General features: G+C 42.6%; 1 protein-coding gene across 8 annotated transcripts; it reads left to right on the forward strand.

Annotated features, from left to right (window-relative positions):
• The first annotated feature begins 2,307 nt into the window (after window positions 1-2,307).
• LOC142857446 (uncharacterized) lies at window positions 2,308-18,221 on the forward strand. 8 transcript variants are annotated; one of them, XM_075985732.1, is made up of 5 exons: window positions 2,364-2,573; window positions 5,913-6,114; window positions 9,290-9,416; window positions 9,867-9,955; window positions 11,645-18,221. In XM_075985732.1, the coding sequence occupies exons 2-5, from the start codon at window positions 6,055-6,057 to the stop codon at window positions 13,673-13,675; spliced, it is 2,307 nt and encodes a 768-aa protein (XP_075841847.1). In that variant the 5' UTR covers window positions 2,364-2,573; window positions 5,913-6,054; the 3' UTR covers window positions 13,676-18,221. The 8 variants fall into 8 exon arrangements, 6 of the variants coding, with proteins under 6 accessions (XP_075841792.1, XP_075841847.1, XP_075841810.1 ...); XM_075985703.1 differs by lacking the exon at window positions 9,867-9,955 and adding an exon at window positions 7,614-7,773 and having other exon boundaries at window positions 2,367-2,573; window positions 11,337-18,219; XR_012911819.1 differs by lacking the exons at window positions 5,913-6,114; window positions 9,867-9,955 and having other exon boundaries at window positions 2,308-2,573; window positions 11,337-14,544; window positions 14,635-18,218.
• The last annotated feature ends 303 nt before the right edge of the window (window positions 18,222-18,524 follow it).

The following is an 18,524-nucleotide window of genomic DNA, read 5'->3' on the forward strand; positions in this document are numbered from 1 at the left end:
CCTCCGGCCAGGAATGCACTAACTTAACAGTGAGCTGTTTGACGAGACTCAACATGAATATATGGCACTGGCGTCATATTTACGACCTAGACCTTGTTTGCTTGTTTTTTGTTTCTGTGTGGTCCTGGCTGTCTGGAACTTGCTCATGTCCGCTAGCCAATTCAGAAGAGTCTTTTGGTTCAAGAGGCAGGGTTTATATTGGGGATGGAAGGTACTGAGAGAAGAGGCAGAGCGTGAAGTCTGCAGCCTTTTTGAGCTGTAATTGAGCAATGGCAGGGGTTGGTGGTGGCTTGTGATTCGGCTCAGGTTCCCCTTTTGTTCTTTAACATTTGTACGTGGGATTTTAATAAACCATTAAAATGCCTAACACCTGTGGATCAGGTTGGCCCTGAGCTCACAGAGATCCACCTGCCTCTGCCTCCTGAGTGCTAGGATTAAAGGCGTGCGCTACCATCACCTGACTCTGCCTGGATTATTTTTATACATCAAGCCCCACCCTGATTTTCTGTGGGCATCCACAGAATAAGTGAGGCATTCTTCATGAAGAGTTCCTTACAAATGAAATCACAAGTTGCTGGGCGGTGGTGGCGCACACCTTTAATCCCAGCACATGGAAACTGAGGCAGGCTGATCTCTGTGAGATCGAGGCCAGCCTGGTCCACACAGTGAGTTTGGAGTTCCAGAACATCCAGAGCTATATAGGGAGATCCAGTCTCCAATAAGCAAATGGAATTACATAGTAGGTATACTTTTTTACTTTGGTTTTGGCAAGGTGTTTATGGGACTCAAATATACTCCTTTCTTCCTACACATTTCTTTTCTTTCCTGAATGATATCCCGTTTATGAATTCTGTGTCTGAGCTTGCATGTCCAGTCACACGTTCATAGATATTTCCCTCCTCTCCAGATTAGCTGATTTGAATAAAGCAGACAGACATCTGCTTGCAGTTCTTTCTATAAGCATGTGCTTCCACTTAACTTAGGAGATATGTGGTAGTAGAGTCAGTGAATCTTATAAGCAAATATTGAATTTTGTAAGGAACTACCAGACTGTTTTACAAAGTGGTCATACTGTTTAATTTCACCAGCAATGTAAGAAAGTTTTATTTGTTCCATTGCCATTAAAACTATTGTCAGCCTTTGTTTTTTTTAAAGATTTGGTGTGTGTGTGCGTGTGTGCGTGTGTGTGTGCGTGTGTGTGTGTGTGTGTGTGTGTGTGTGTGTGAATTCATATATTACTGCAGTGCCTTCACAGGCCAAAAGGGGGTGCCAGATCACCTAGAATTTATAAAAAGATTCACAAGCTGCCTGTCATGGCAAAACCTGTCTAAGTATTTGAGGCTTGAGCCTCCATCTCGGCCTCTCTGGTTAGTCTTTGAGTTTACTTACCTATTTAGAGAGCCATGGTATCGCATTAAGGCTTCGTTTACATTGCTATCTACCAATTACTTTTGAATTTTGGTGCTTTTAGTCACATGGTGGCCATCTTAAGTTCTTTCTTTATAAACTATGTGCCACGCCTGCCTCCGCCTTATTTACAGCCCGGTCTACAAGAGCTAGTTCCAGGACAGGGTCCAAAACCACAGAGAAATCCTGTCTCGAAAAATCAAAAAAAGCCGGGCGGTGGTGGCGCACGCCTTTAATCCCAGCACTTGGGAGGCAGAGGCAGGCGGATCTCTGTGAGTTCGAGACCAGCCTGGTCTACAGAGCTAGTTCCAGGACTGGTTCCAAAGCCACAGAGAAACCCTGTCTCGAGAAACCAAAAAAAAAGAAAATATTTTAACGCTCTTCCAGTTGCTTGTGATCCTGATTCTGACGCCTCCCTCGGTTGTTGGGGTTTCTCTCCGAAGCAGATTTCCATCCTGAACTGTCAACCTTTTTCATGAATGATTTTTTTCTATAGAGCGGACTGTACCACCTTGGTTTCTCCCCCTCATTACCAATGGTTTCTCCCTCCAGCCCTCTCTTAAACGTTTTTTTCTTTTCGGGATCCCCTGTACCCTACGGTTTCTTCCAGCAGATGGCGCTGTATTCAGCATGGCAACTAGGAATCTAAATATAAAAGAATATAACATGATCCCATGTCGAGTACCTTCTTCCTCTTGGATGATGCACATACAAAGGTCACAGCACTCTATCTACCTGATAATTCTTTAGCTCATTCTGTGAAATCGGCCTGGATTCCTCTGCTGTACGGAATGGGCAAACTTCAAAGATGGCGGCCTACACGAATAAGTATCTGTGGGCTCGGCCATGTTCTCCGGGCCAATTAAGGAATCGTATGCAGAGCCTCTTGAAGCTACACGTGTGTGTGTGTGTGTGTGTGTGTGTGTGTGTGTGTGTGTGTGTGTGTGTGTGCGCGCGCGCGCGCGCGCGCGAGCACGCCTTGGTTTTCTCTAGCTGCCCAGGTAACGCTGGGCATGCGCACTAATAATAGCCCGGGAGGACATTTTTTTTTTGGAAAACCGGAAGTGGCCGTAGTCCCGGAAGGTGGTTTCTGGCCCGCGCTGCCGCTGTTGAGTATTTCTGTTGTTAATTCTGCTAATAACAAGAAGACTTCGGGAATGATTCCGGTTGGTTTCAGCTAGAATTTGTGGAGTCAGTAGTGTGCGTGGGTGTTAGGCGGTGTTGCCGTGGTGACTGCGGGGTTGATGGTTGTCCCTGGGAGGATTTCTCCTGTCAATAACGGGAGTTTGGCGGTGGAAGGGTGGGCGGGTAACGGGGGTGAGGGACGAGCGGGACTGTGCTGAGTGACCCGTGAGACCGTGGCGTCTGTTATCTGTTTGCTTTCTAGTCTGAAAGTTTAGCTCATTAATTTATAGCCTTCTTTAATGTAAAGGATTTGCGACCTTTGTTCTGTAGAGTTCTCTTTATTATTGTTCAAATATAATTGGCTTTCTTTTTTAAATTTGTTTTCTTTGATCCAGGAGTCATTTTAAAGTGAATTTCTTGTTTCAAATGTCTCTGGGTAGTGGGTCGAGTTGAAAAATACTTTATGGCCTATGCCATAATCACTTTTCATAAATGTCACATCTATTACATGAAAATAATTCGTTCTTCAATTAGATGTATTGTGGTATATAAGCATATATTTTAATATATCATATGACCATACAGATTTTTTTGTCTGCTTAGTTGTGGGGGATGGTATATATTGCTATAAGTGTATTGTTACCAACACATGTATATTTTTACATAATAATGTATATTTTTACATAATACATTTACCTATTATTTGAAAATTCTCCATATGTATACAATGTGTTTTTATCTTACCAGCCCTTACTGCCCCCCTCCACTTACGAGTATTTGCGGGGGGGGGGGGGGAATGTTCGAGATGGGGCTTCTCTGTGTAGCCCTAGCTGTTCTGGAACTCGCTCTGTAGACCAGGCTGGCCATGAACTCACTGAGATCTGCCTCCTGAGTGCTGGGATTAACGGCGTGCACCACTATGTCCAGTTAATTGTATTTTTAATAATAGGTATGACTAAATAGCTCCGGGGATATTATAGCAATTCAAGTGTCCATCATCAATTTGTGAAAGAACTTAATTTCCCAAATGCCTTTCCTTTTTGCAAGTTTTCTATGGTTTGTCCAATTTTTACCCCTTGGGTTTTTAAAAGCAATTGCTAGATTTTTTTATTAGAAAGAAGCTATTAGTCTCTTGATAAAAATAATATATATCTTTTTTAAAATATTTATTTATTTATTTATTATGTATACAGTATTTTCAGTACTCTGCCTGTAGGCCAGAAGAGGGCACCAGATCTCATTACAGATGGTTGCTGGGAATTGAACTCAGGACCTTTGGAAGAGCAGGCAGTGCTCTTAACCACTGAGCCATCTCTCCAGCCCAATAATATATATCTTTATTTCAATTTTGTGGCATCTTTTTCCTTTGTCTTTCTTTTTTTGGGGGGGAGGTGTTGGACCCAGAACCTCAAGCATGCTAAGCAAATGTTCTACCTCTGAGCTATAGCTTCACACACACACTCATTATGTATGTATGTGTTAAAGCTATTTGTGTTCCAGGGCAGCACAGACTTGCCATGTCACAAGTGTGGAAGTCAGAGAACAACCTATGGGAGTTGGTTCTCTCTTTCCACTGCATGGTCCCCTGAGGTCAAACTAGAGCCATTAGGCTTGGTGGCAAGTGTCTTTACCATCTGAGTCGTCTTGGTGGCAAGTGTCTTTACCATCTGAGTCGTCTTGGTGGCAAGTGTCTTTATTATCTGAGTCATCTTGGTGGCAAGTGTCTTTACCATCTGAGTCGTCTTGGTGGCAAGTGTCTTTACCATCTGAGTCGTCTTGGTGGCAAGTGTCTTTACCATCTGAGTCATCTTGGTGGCAAGTGTCTTTACCATCTGAGTCGTCTTGGTGGCAAGTGTCTTTACCATCTGAGTCGTCTTGGTGGCAAGTGTCTTTACCATCTGAGTCGTCTTGGTGGCAAGTGTCTTTACCATCTGAGTCGTCTTGCTCCCCCTTCCCCATGATGGCATATTTTATCATATGATGTGGTCTGCTCAGAAATGCGTGCCATCCTTTATATCTTCAGTTTTCCTCGTCTGTGTGTGATGGATGGAAGCTTCTTCCTCCGTGCATAACTAGATACCGTCTTGGACTTTGCTCCAGATTCTGACACTAGAGCAAGACTGAGTGATAGGTCTGTGGAATGTCATGGCGCTATTGAGAGTCTCTAGGAAAGGATTCTCGAGAGGTGCTACTATATATAAGAAATGGAAGATTAGATTAGTTAAAAGCAGGAGTTCGTGATGCAGCTCCCATGAGGTTGTCATCCATGAAGGGATGAGACTTTTAATATGATGTAGCTGTTTGGGGGTCACCATTGCTCTTTTCAGTAACCTTTCCCCTGTACTGTGTAAGCGAGCCCCGTGAACTCATCGGTCTCACTAGTTTGGACTTAGGTGATTCTGTCTTCGGCTGTTGTTTCTCTAATCTGGGGTGAGCAGGCTGTAGCACGTGTTTCCCAGGAGGAACGGCACCACTCACAGCCCATGGCACGGTGGTACGCAGTGTGGACTCCAGAATACTTGCAATACTTTTGAGGCGTCTGAAAATGCATGTATTTAAATCTTCAGACCTGCCTGAGTTTGTGCTTTGCTTTTTTCCGGGTGGCAGCCAGTTACAGCAGCGCCAGCTCCAGAGTCAATGTCTTGAGTACACCTGGTATATGTGTTTTACTTCTTTGGGTTATGTTGTCTTTACATTTTGATGTCTATTTTAAGATGTTTGCCTTTATGTAATGTGTGTCTGTGTGTTAGTGTGCCTGAGCACATGCCATGGTGTGGGGTGGGGGGGAGGACAAACTGCGCAGGCCAATTCTCTCCTTACACCATGTGGGTCTTGGGGATGGAGCTTGGATTGTCAGGTAGTAGGTTCTTTTTACCCTCTAGGATGTCTCCCGAGGCCCAGATTTTCTAAATTTTTTACTCTCCCAGCACTGTGTATTGAGTGTAGTCCCTGTGGTACAACAATCCAGGATCGTTCTGGGTACTAGTTAGAAGCGTGGATTCTTAAGTTCTTAGACCTGCAGGAGCAAAGCCAGGGGGTGTGCGGCTTAACTGTATTTTGACAATTCCTCTAGACCAGTGGTTCTCAGCCTTCTTAACGCTGTGACCTTTTAATACAGTTCCTCATGTTATGGTAACTACCAACCATAAAATTAATTTTGTTGCTATTTCATAACTGTAATTTCGCTACTATTAGAGATCATAATATAAATATCTGTTTTTTTCCAGTGGCCTTAGGTAACCCCTATGAAAGGGTTTTTAACCCCAAGGGGTTGTGACCCACAGGTTGAGGAACATTGCTCTGTAGTTTCTAGTACCTTCAGATGCCCAAGATGTGTTTCGATGGTGAAGGACTAAGGACTAAGGACTCGATCTTTCCAGGTTTCTTGGTATCTCTGTGGGGCTCCTTACAAGATCTTCTGCCAGACTTCAGATGACTTCGTCCACACATCTCTGACTGATTTCATAGAGAACCAGTAAGCTTCTGGCTGCTGAGAGAACAGGGTCGAGACCCAGGGTGACCATGTCAAGCAACTACACTTCTACACCTTTGGCACCAGGGGATCTTGGAAGTTCATGTGAGGTCAGCAGGAGGAATCCCGGGGTGGGACTTCCTCCACAAAATAGTTGCCTCTGATTTATTGCTAGAGTCTCAGAGGAAGAGCAGATAGGCCACAGGAGGCAACCAAACTCTAAGGAAGCAAATTTTGATCTTTCTACCAAAAACTTAAGAAACACCTGGGCAAGTGTCCCTGGCTTCAGAGGCCGGAGCATGATGAAAGACTCTTGGTTTTGTTTGTTTGTTTTGTTTTGTTTTTTGCTTTTTGGGCTTTTTTTGTGGGTTTTTTTGTGTTTTATTATTTAAAAAAAAAATTTTTTTTTTAAAGACAGAATCTCAATATGTAGCCTTGGCTGGCTTGGAACTTCCTGTGTAGACAAGGCTTGCCTTGAACTCACAGAGATCCTCCTGATTCTGCCTCCCAAGTTCTGGGATTAAAAGGTGTGCGCCTCCACTGCCCAGCTTTTAGTTTTTTTAAATATTCATTTGTATAGCACTTGATGTTTGTCTTTTTCATTAGTGTTGAAGGTCTTATCCCTCTGGTGATACAGTGATAGTTTGTTAGAAATGATTCAGTTCTTTTGAATAGGCAATGTCTATTAGTTCAGATATGGGGAGCTAAAAGCAACACTAAAAATTCCTCTGTTGAAAGACTCGCAGGGGAAAGATGAACGGTGGCTCATCCACCTCATTCTCTGCATGCCCCTGTCACCGAGTGTAGATGGCCAGTTTACATTGTTTGCCATGGGTTATTCGCTTCATTATATACCTGAAAACAACTACTTTTTTCTTCTGATTTCAAAAATAGTAGTTAGTGTGCTGGACACACACTGCAGTTTGTTTTTAAATGTTGGTAAATACAGAGCATCTTATGAATAACATTCTTCCCTAGGGGAAAAAAATGTCTTCTTTTTCTGATCTCTAAGAAATAGTAGGATTTCATTTCAGGCTTTGACCACAAATAGCAAGTCTCAGCTGAATACTAAAGACATTTCTGTTCTGTTGGGCAGTTTCAGCTTTGGATATCTCAGTCATTGTATGTCAGACGGGAGCCAGGATTGACTGCTATGCTAGGATTAAGAAGTAACAGTCATCCGTATTGGTGGGAATAAGAGGACGGTTATTGCTTTGCAGTTGAATAGTGCCGTGATTTCTGTCTGCTTAGGCATAATTAAAGAATGGTCTTTCAAGTGTTTATCTAAATATTCTTTATCAATAAAAACTTGGGAGTCAGATATCAGGGTAAGAACCTGATTGATCACAGAAATGACGGAGAAGCAATCAGTGACCTCCAGTCTCTCTCCTTCCTTGATCCAAAAGGACTGAGCCTTTCTCTCATCCCCCCTTTACTATTTCCTGTGTCTCTCTATATATCCTCAGTCCTCCAAAAGCTCTATGGCTAATTTTGGTTAGCTACTAGCTAGCTCCGCCATCTGATTCAAAATAAACTATATTGGCAGTCTCGGGAGTGTCAGAGTGTGATCAAAATATCCCACAACATATTTTGGTTTTGTCTTCTGTAGGTGGAGTTTTCCTGTCCTGCAGCTGTTCTCAAACACACTGTTCAGCTATTGGCCAGTCAGCTTGTTTATTAAACCAATCATAACGACATATATAAGCGACATAGTGACACACAGTGTAAAGGAATATTCCATAGCAGTCTTCTGTCCCAGTGGCCAGACAGTGAGTCTTCTTTAATGTTGACTGCCTATGAGTGTGTGTGTGTGTGTGTGTGTGTGTGTGTGTGTGTGTGTGTGTGTGTAACACCACGGAGAGTACCATGATCTGGATAATCCTATCAATCCAGCTCCTAGCAACACTGAAGCCCACTTGATAGTTCCAGGCCTATCTTGTCAGCAATTGCTTTTCTTATTTAAAGATAAAGGAGTGGGAGAAAATCTGCTCAGAAATAAGAATAACAAGAAACCTACAAGCCCAGCATTGGTTGTGCACGCCTTTAATCCCAATACTCAGGAGGCAGAGGCAGGCAGATTTCTGTGAGTTCAAAGCCAGCCTGGTATACAGAGCGAGTTCCAGGACAGCCAGGACTACACAGAGAAACCCAATCTTGAAAGGAAGGAGGAAAGGAAGGAGTGTACAGCTGCATATTTAGGAGTGGGAATTTAAGATGTCAGCCACCTGAAATGATGATGGCTGGATCTTACTGATGATGATAATAGGATACAAAGAATTACAGTATTTATTTCCCAATAAATAAAAATGAACAAAGATCACCTCTGACCCATCTGTCTGGTGGCCCACTGTCCCCCAGATAGCTCTATTATATTCTACCTATGGCAGCAAACTACTGTAAAACCTTCCAGTCTGCCCCTCCAAGTTGCCTGCCACACCCTGTCCTTCAAGGGCTGAGCTCAGACCCCTGGAACAAGCTATACCCAGCAAGGTGGTGCAATACCACTTCTGCATGAACCACAGGGGACAAGACACAGTGTCAGCTCTGTTTGGAAAGACTAACCATGTAGTCTCAAGCAAGTCCCTCACTGTGCTTAGACCTGTGAGGCCTGCAGGGAACCGTAGGATTGAAGATGTAGACTTCTGCCCTAGTTTCATTTCCTATTTCTATGGCTAAAAAAGAAAAAAGAAACCTCACAAAAACAACATAATAGATCATGTTAATTTGGCTCACAGTCCCAGGCTACAGTCATGGGATGTCACAGTGGCAGGAACTCGACACACTGAGCACCTCTCCAGTCAGGAGCAAAGAGAATGCGTGCCTGCTTGTACTCAGCCCCTCGCTCTGCCCCCCACTTATCCTACCTAGGAAATGGTGTAGACCCCAGTGGGCTTTCCATACCAACTGACATAATCAAGACACTCTCCCATAGGCCCCTGTGGTCTAGACAGCCCCTCACTGATACTCTCTTCCTACGATTCTAAATTGTGTCCAGTTGACAAAATTAACCATCCTGGTTTTCTGTACTCTGTGGGGTTCCTGTGACTCCTCTGATGTCCCAGCAATCTTCTTTGCTTATTTCCATCAACATATCATAGTTTATTTGTTGTTTTGGCTGTGAGATGAGTGTCAGTGTTTCTCCTTGACCATCTTTCTGGCATTACTCTCTAGGGACTTTTACAAATGAGCGGAAGGCAAAAACAAAATCTGTATTCCTTATTTCTAACTATGTTTCTCCACCCGCCCCCGAGTCTGTTTACACTGAACAGGAATTTGCTCTTACAGAGATCAGTGTCCTTCATGGATGTGTCTATAGATTTCAGCAGAGACGAGTGGCAGCACCTTGACCCTGATCAAAGAAGCCTCTACCGGGATGTGATGCAGGAGACCTACAGTCACCTGCGCTCAGTAGGTAAGCAGAGTGCCCTTGTCTGTAACGAAGTCTCACTGAGTGTATTCTATTCTCAATTGGACGCCGCTGTGAGGTATCTTCAATATGTCATGGTTTTTGTCTGTGTTTGACTAGGATTCTTTTAAGATTTGTTTCTTTATTTTCTTTATTTCACACGCATGAAAATGCAGTACCTTTGGAGGCCAGAAGAGGGCATCACATTCACTACAGTTGTGAGTGCCCAGTGTGGCTGCTGTGAACCAAGTCAAGAACAAGTGCCCACAATGGCTGAGCATCTCCCCAGCCCTGCAACCAGGGTTCTCTTTCTCCTTTGTGCACTCTCAGGATGGCTCTGTTCATAGAGATCTGTGGCTACTTAAGAACAAACTCTCGTTACACACTAAGACCCAACAGATCGGACTCTGAAATATAAGTAGTTGGGCCCAGTCCTTTATTGTTTTCTGTGAACAGGATATCAGGTTCCCAAGACAGAGGTTTTCATGCTGGAGCAAGGAAAGGAGACATGGGCATTGCAAAATGAGAGCCCATGTCAGCCCTATGTAGGTGAGTGAGTGTAACCTGTTTAGGTGGGAGGCAAGGGATCGTCAGAAAAGACAAGAGAGAAAACCTCAGCCATCTGGAGCAGGATTGCACCTTAGAACAGGATTGACACCTTAGAAATGCTGCTAAGATGACTTCTGGGGGAAGGTCTACATTTCTTGTATGCTTGATTGAGGACCCTTAACATTGACTTCTCAAGTAACTGAATGCCTTCTGCTTGGGTGAACTTTGTTATTTCTGTCTTCTTAACTTTATAGATTCTAGAGTGTGTGCTAATCTACCTCATTCTTTTTTTTTTCTTACTTTTATTTTTTAATTGACTTTTTTCTCACACCTTTCCATGGCCTTAGTCTTTATTTATATACACGGGTATTTATGAATCTTTCTTTCATAATTACTTTGTGATATACACATTTATACTCCTACATCCCATTTTCTTCTTTCCCTGTGAGCTGCTTTAGAACCATATCTTCACCCCAGCTCCTCCTGCTTTTTTTGTGGCTACTACATGAGATTTCTCATTGCTTCCCAGCTTACCTTGCCTTTCCTCTAGCTTATGATTTGAGAATCCTTCTCACTGAACCTGTGGAGTATCTGTCTGCTGTGTTTGACACTATTAATCACCCTTTACCAAGCTTCATCTTAATGCTGCCTGAGTGAGTCCACATTTGACCCGGTCTTTCTTCCTGGTTACTTGATTTTTCTGTTGCTGCTGTTTGTTTGTTTTTGTTTTTTTGAGACAGGGTTTCTCTGTAGCTTTGGAGCCTGTTCTAGAAACTAACTCTTGTAGACCAGGTTGGCCTCAAACTCACAGATATCTGCATGCCTCTGCCACCTGAGTGCTGGAATTAAAGGCATGCGCCACCACCGCCCGGCATTGCTGCTGTTTTGTACTTTACTGATGAGGCCTGCATTTAATTATAATCTTCTGTTTTAGACTTACGATATGGAGTTTGTATATCCTTTTCTCTCTTTTGTTCACATCCTCCTCCCTCTGTATGATGGAAACATTTAAAAATCATCCATGTTATGAGGTCTAAAATAAATTTGAGATATTTAACTGTATAGACATGCCAGTTTGCTCTGTGTTACCTTGTTCTTTGCTTTAATTTGTTCACATCTGCTTGTACGTAATACATGTATCTAATTATTTCCTTTAACTGATGTTTTGTGTACCTGGATGTTTCCTGTCCACCACAACCTTTTTCATCAAGTTATTACCCTTCGTGTCTCTGTGCTCCTCCTGGGTGAGCCATTTGCACCCCGCCATGTGGCCTCTGCTAGCTGTAGCTGATTCTAGCTGGGCTCAAACTAAAATAGCATGTTTCACATTGAGCAAGAAGATAGCTTTACATGATGCTTTCTCATATTTCATTCCAGAAGAATTGCAGCAAGTTGGTGGCCAGAAAGGGACCTGTCAGCAAATAGAAAATAAGTCGGCAAGTGATGTTATCTTCATCAAGAAGACACTGGATACAAAGAGTCGTTGTGGATCTAAGGTCATTAGAAAAATAATTCATGTGAACCCATACATTGTTCTGCCCCCCAAAAGACCCCATCAGTGTGACTCACTTGGGAATGATCTGAAGCATAATTTAGAATTACAGAGTCATAATGAAAATAACAGGCCAGAGAAAATTAAAAAGATTACTGAATATGATAAAAATTCATCTTCTACCAATGCTGAGCATACTGTAACAGGAAAGAAATTATGGGACCAAAATCAATGTGGAAAAGCCCTCAATTATGAACAAGTACCTTATCAATATCAGAAAATTTATATTGGAGAGAATTCATATGAATGTGCTGAATTTGGAAAGCTCTCCACCCAGAAGTCACAGTTCAAAGTACATATGAAATCTCATACAGGAGAAAAACTTTATGTATGTGTTGAATGTGGGAAGGCATTTTCACAAAAGCCAGAATTCATTACACATCAGAAAACCCATACTAGAGAGAAACCCTATAAATGCAATGACTGTGGAAAGTCCTTTTTCCAAGTCTCTTCTCTCTTCAGACATAAGAGGTTTCACACTGGAGAAAAGCTCTATGAATGCAGTGAGTGTGGGAAAGGCTTCTCCTACAACTCAGACCTCATTATCCATCAGAAAATCCACACAGGAGAGAGACATCATGCATGCACTGAGTGTGGCAAAGCCTTCACACAGAAGTCCACACTCAAGATGCACCAGAAGATCCATACAGGAGAGAGATCCTACATATGTATCGAGTGTGGACAGGCTTTCATCCAGAAGACACACTTGGCTGCACACCGCAGAATTCACACCGGAGAAAAGCCATATGAGTGCACTAACTGTGGGAGGTCCTTCATTTCCAAGTCACAGCTCCAGGTCCACCAGCGAACTCACACAAGAGTGAGGCCCCATCTGTCTGCTGAGTATGGGGAAATCTTCAGCTGTAGTTCCAACCTCATTGCACATAAAAAACCTCAAGTGAGAGAGAAATCTTCCGTCTGCACAGAATGTGGGAAGGCCTTTACCTACAAGTCAGAATTAATCATTCACCAGAGAATTCACACTGGAGAGAAACCTTATCAGTGTAGTGACTGTGGAAAAGCCTTCACCCAGAAGTCAGCTCTCACAGTGCACCAAAGAATCCATACAGGAGAAAAATCATATGTGTGCATGGAATGTGGGCTGGCTTTCATCCAAAAGGCACACTTGGTTGCACACCAGATAATCCATACTGGAGAAAAACCTTATAAATGTGGTCACTGTGGAAAACTCTTTACGTCCAGGTCCCAACTCCATGTACACAAACGAATTCACACAGGAGAAAAACCTTACGTGTGCAGTAAATGTGGGAAGGCATTCACTAACAGGTCAAATCTCATCACACATCAGAAAACACATACAGGAGAAAAAGCCTATATATGTTCAAAGTGTGGAAAGGCCTTCACTCAGAGGTCAGACCTAATGATACACCAGAGAATTCATACTGGAGAGAAACCATATGGCTGCAGTACCTGTGGGAAAGCCTTTACCCAGAAATCACACCTCAATATACACCAGAAAATTCATACTGGAGAGAGACAGTATGAATGCCACGAATGTGGAAAAGCCTTCAATCAGAAATCAATACTGATTGTGCATCAGAAAATTCATACAGGGGAGAAACCCTACGTGTGTACTGAATGTGGGCGAGCTTTCATCCGAAAGTCAAACTTCATCACTCATCAAAGAATTCATACCGGAGAGAAACCTTATGAATGCAATGACTGCGGGAAGTCCTTTACTTCTAAATCTCAGCTCCTGGTGCACCAGCCAATCCACACAGGTGAGAAACCTTATGTGTGTGCCGAGTGTGGGAAAGCCTTTAGTGGCAGGTCAAATCTCAGTAAGCACCAAAAAACTCACACAGGGGAGAAACCCTACGTCTGTTCGGAATGTGGGAAGACCTTCAGACAGAAGTCAGAGTTGATTACACATCATAGAATTCATACTGGAGAGAAGCCTTATGAGTGTAGTGACTGTGGGAAATCATTCACTAAGAAATCACAGCTTCAAGTACATCAGCGAATTCATACAGGAGAGAAGCCTTACGTGTGTTCTGAATGTGGGAAGGCCTTCACTGATAGGTCCAACTTAAATAAACACCAAACAACACACAGTGGAGATAAACCTTATAAGTGTGTAGTCTGTGGAAAAGGCTTTGTTCAGAAGTCGGTGCTCAGTGTGCATCAGAGTATTCACACTTAAACATTATGAGGAAAAACTCACTGAGGTCTTGTCTTACTGTAATCGTTTCTGTGAAATGGGATGCTATGTATATTATTGTAATTAAAAATGCCCATGTGTCAGTGCTACACATTACTGCTCAGAAAAGGACCCAGAGAAGGACCTTTCTACATGCCAAGAAGAAACTGCATCCATTTGATACAATAGAAACTTTCTCATGAAGAAATTCAGTGGAACACTATTACCAAGCTCTTCACAAGGACGACTGTGTTAACCATGTTAATGAGAATACTGTTGGGGTAGACATAGTGCCAACTAATTGAATGATGAAACCATATAATATGCACGATAGCGAGTCTTTTCTCTGTCAGTTATTTGTTGCAAACATTAACAGACCTGTGGGTGTGTTTGCATTCTTGGTTGAATCTAACATATTTATGCATACCCAGTACTTCTGTTGAGAGACATATACTACAGGATGGGGCATGGCATTTCATGTCTCTAATTCCAGCCTTTTGGAAGGGCAGAGGCAGGAGGGTCACCATGACTTGAAGGCTAGTCTAAGCTACAAGGTAAGACCCTATCTCAAAAATGAGAAAGACCACAATAAAAACATATACTAACAAAAACTTCAGAGTGTAAGTGGGTTCTCATTGTCATTTATACCAGGACCTGTAACCCACTTCATAAGGTACCAGTTGTCTGTTACAGCTCTGGAGGGATTACCCTGGCCATCAAAAGCCAGGCTATATCTACAGCTCAAAGAGGAAAAGTATCCTGGCTGTTAGAAGCCAGGCTATACCTGTAAGTGTTACAGCTCTGAAGGGAAAGATATCCTGGCCATCAAAAGCCAGGCTATACCTCTAAGTGTTATAACTCTGAAGAGAAATGTATCCTGGTTGTCAGAAGCAATATCTATAACTCGAAAGGGAAAGGTATCCTGGTTGTCAGAAGCAATATCTATAACTCGGAAGGGAAAGGTATCCTGGTTGTCAGAAGCAATATCTATAACTCGGAAGGGAAAGGTATCCTGGTTGTCAGAAGCAATATCTATAACTCGGAAGGGAAAGGTATCCTGCCAGGATACACCTACAGCATTGTTGATGGTTTCCCTACGGAATGGAGCAGTTCTGCTCGTACTCTGGCGAAACTCTACTCCAGAGAAAGAAGGTCATCCCCTAAACCTCTTTCAGGAGATTTATTGGGAGGGCGAAATCCAGAAGTTTGGCTGCCTCTGCTGGGGTGAAAAAGGGCAACTCCCAACTGAACGGGTATATATAGGATTTATTTAGGGCTTCTTAGGGGTGGAGTTTTTCAAGGTGGGAATTGGTCAGATTTCAGTCCCTGAGCTTGACAACCTCAGAGATTGGATGGTTTTGTGCTCAGGGATTGGTTGTTTTTTTTTTTTGTTGTTGTTGTTTGTTTTTGCTGAGTTGGTCAGGGCAGAGTATGTTTCTTTGACTCTGGTTTCATGGCTAAAGTGTGTTTCTTTTGCTGGCCCATTTTAATCTTTTGGCTCCGGTTTCATTGGTCCCTTTTAACCTTTTGGCTCTGATTTCAGGGCCAGTTAATTGGATCAGGGTGTGTTTCTTTGGCTCTGGTTTCAGGGTTAGGGTGTGTTTTTTTGGCTGACCTTCATACCCTACACCAGTAATTACTTTCTGTTGACTGGGTGGTGGTGGCGCGTGCCTTTAATCCCTGAACTTGGGAGGCAGAGGCAGGAAGATCTCTGTGAGTTTGAGGCCAGCCTGATGTACAAGAACTAGTTCCAGGACAGGCTACAAGGCTCCAAAAGCTACAGAGAAACCCAGTCTCCAAAAACTAAAAAAAAAAAAAAAAACCACAAACTTAAAAAAAAAAAAGAATATTCTCAGGGCCCTGGAAGGCTAGAATATTGGCCAGAAGCAATGAGGAAATTTAGAAGTATATGGTTTATTGACAAGCTGAAAAGACAGCAATCACATTGTCTGGATTGATCCATATCAGGTTTTAGCAAGTCCAGGACTCATGGTTATTTGGAGCAGGTTATCAGAAATTGATGCTTGAGTGTGTTTGTCAGCCAAATGGAAACCTGGTAAGACTATACAAACTGGGAACAGAAGTTAAAGTGTATGAACTCAACTGAAACTTGTAGTCTCAGTAATTGAGGAAGGGGAAGGGTCCTAAGACCAGGAGAGAGAGAAAAATACCATAATCCTTTTAACTTGTGAGAAGCGAAGTAAAACATTACACAACACTCTTCCACAATAATCCCTGAGCCTTAAGAGGACAGGGTGTGATACGCATGTTCCATTTGAGGATGAGAATTCTGCCCTTTTCTGTCCTTTTTGCTCTGTGCCTTGGTCAGTTGTGGATGTTTGTATTAATCACATTTACAGCAAACAGAAACTTCTCTGATGAGCATTAAGAGATGCATTATCTATTGCTGTGGGACAGTGGTTTTACCAGGTAAACATTTGTTTCTTGTACTTGTTTAATAAAATGCTGATTGGCCAGTAGCCAGGCAGGAAGTAGAGGTGGGGTGATGAGAACAGGAGAATTCTGGGCTAATATAAGTTATAATAGTTAATAAGAAGCATAAGCTAGTGGGCCAATCAGTTTATAACTAATGCAGACCTCTGTGCATCTCTTTGGGACTTAACGACTGCGGGAACCAGGTAAGACAGAAACCTCAGCAAACAGAATGGTGCCTAACATGTGGACAAAGTGCATCCACAGAGAACCCGAGAGAGCTTGAACAGGGTTAAGCCTGGGTTCTTGGTAGCAGCAATTTCTCGGGTTTGCTCTGCTTGCTAGAGGCAAGTGCATCTCATTTAAGAGGCTTCCTGACTCAGCTTTAGCTGCAAAACCTTGCAGCTCTTTTAAGAGGTCCTACCACGAAACACTTAAATGGTTTTGGATGAAAAGCTGACCTCATGCTTTTTAGTGGTGGCAGGGACCTTGAAATATCATAGATTTGTGGTGATAAACATGACTCTGGTCAGTACCTCCACCATGAGGCTGGAATCTCAGAAAGCTAAGGAATGGGCTACATTCAGCTGTAAAAGCCATGGCTTTAATTCTAGCCATGTTGCTTAGCAAATTAAAGACTCATGTGGTCAGAAAAAGAGAGATGTACAGTAAAGATAGATTCAGATGAAGAAAACCTCTAAATGTTTTACAATGTGTTTAAAAATATATGTAGGCTTGGGAGGAAAAAAAGAAAAAAAGGATAAAGTCCTTAAAGGAAAAGAGTAGTTGGGTGTGGGGGCACACACCTTTAATCCCAGCATTTGAGAGGCAGAGGCAGGCAGATCTCTGTGAGTTCAAGGACACACTGGTCTACAGAGGGAGTTCCAGGACAAAGATACATAGAGAACCCTGTCTTAAAAAGCCAAAAATTAAAAACAAAAGAGATAGAGGTTAAAACAAAGCCATGTAAAGATGGAAATCACACAGAGAATCTGGATACTGTATGTTATTATGTTCTCTTTGAATTGTTTGAATGCTGTGGAAGGAGTAACAGCTGCTAAAAGATATTTGTTTATAAATGCTGCTGAATTAATCCAAAATAGGTATTTTGAAAATACCTTGACTTCAAAATTGAAGTCAAAAGGTGTTGTTACTTTGGAGAAGAGGTTTTGCTTTTGTTTCCACAGGAAATGAGAGGCTGAGGATTCCTTCTGAGTCAAGAAAAATCAGGTTTGGTTAAGGAAGACTACCTGAGAAATCTCTGGTAGGAACAGATGGCCCAGATGTCAGAGTTCTACATCCAGAACAGATTCAAGACTGCTTGCTGCCTGAGATGATACTCTAGTCATGACTTGATCATAATTACAAATTTTCTTTAGGTGCCCATAAGATTATCAGTGTCCCCAACCAGCAGAAAGTAGCCTGGAAAACTATGCCAACATTCTCAAAAAAATAGACTATGGACATTTTCCTTTGTTTAGAATGTTGGTTACAAGTTGTTATGGATAATAGTCAGGAGAAAAGCTAAACAAAGGATATTAGATTCATAGTTTTTTTAAAGGGGGGAAAGTGTTGTGGGACAATGGTTTGTACCCTGTCACTTATATTTTAAATAAATGTAGATTGGCCAGTAGCCAGACAGAAAGTATAGGTGGGGTGAACAAGCAGGAAGTAGAGGAAAGGCAATGAGAATTCTAGGAAAAGGAAAGTTCATTCTGCAGTAGTGACCCAGCCACAGAAGAAGCAAGATGTGACTGCCTCACCAAATAAGGTACCAAGCCATGTGGCTAATGTAGACAAGAATAATGGGCTAATATAAGTTAGAAGAGTTAACAAGAAGTCTGAGCTACTAGGCCAATCACTTTATAATTAATATAGACCTCTGTGTGATTTCTTTGGGTCTTAATGGATGCAGGACTGGACTGGACAGAAAACCTCTAGCTGTCTTGTGGGCCACACATAGAATTGGGATCCCAACCCCCATCCACAAGACCCTGCAAGCTACTAGCCCCATCCTGCCCCTAAACTCATTTATCTTCTTGCAACCTCAATGGAACTCCAAAACACAGCTTGTTACAATACTGAGGATCAAGAGTTGAGTGACCAGCCACCTGGGAGGACACCCACTCTCTAGGCCCTCCATAGTTGGGTAAAACCCTGGGCCTTTCCCCCACCTGCCTCAGCTTATCTAGCCAGACAGCAGGACTTTGTAACATGGAGGGGCCCGCCTGCTTGTTTGGGTTTTTGTCCCTCCCAGTACCCCAGAGCCGGCAAGCCCCAAAGAAAATCACGCATAGGTCTCTATAAGTTATAAAGCTGATTGGCCCATTAGCTCTAGCCTCTCACTGGCTAATTCTCACATCTTGATTAACCCATTTTTTTTTTTATCTATGTTAGCCATGTGGCTCAGTACCTTTTT

This window comes from Microtus pennsylvanicus, chromosome 1 (assembly GCF_037038515.1).
Source record: "Microtus pennsylvanicus isolate mMicPen1 chromosome 1, mMicPen1.hap1, whole genome shotgun sequence".
Classification (NCBI taxonomy): Eukaryota; Metazoa; Chordata; class Mammalia; order Rodentia; family Cricetidae; genus Microtus; species Microtus pennsylvanicus.

What these genes read in the sequence shown, in the direction of transcription:
- LOC142857446 (XM_075985677.1), top strand. Translation starts at nt 2,421, where the DNA reads ATGCGCACTAATAATAGCCCGGGAGGACATTTTTTTTTTGGAAAACCG. An exon ending in AGACTTCGGGAATGATTCCG is followed by an intron (nt 2,574 to 9,289) that starts GTTGGTTTCAGC and finishes TTGCTCTTACAG; the next exon opens with AGATCAGTGTCCTTCATGGA. An exon ending in CAGTCACCTGCGCTCAGTAG is followed by an intron (nt 9,417 to 11,336) that starts GTAAGCAGAGTG and finishes ATTTCATTCCAG; the next exon opens with AAGAATTGCAGCAAGTTGGT.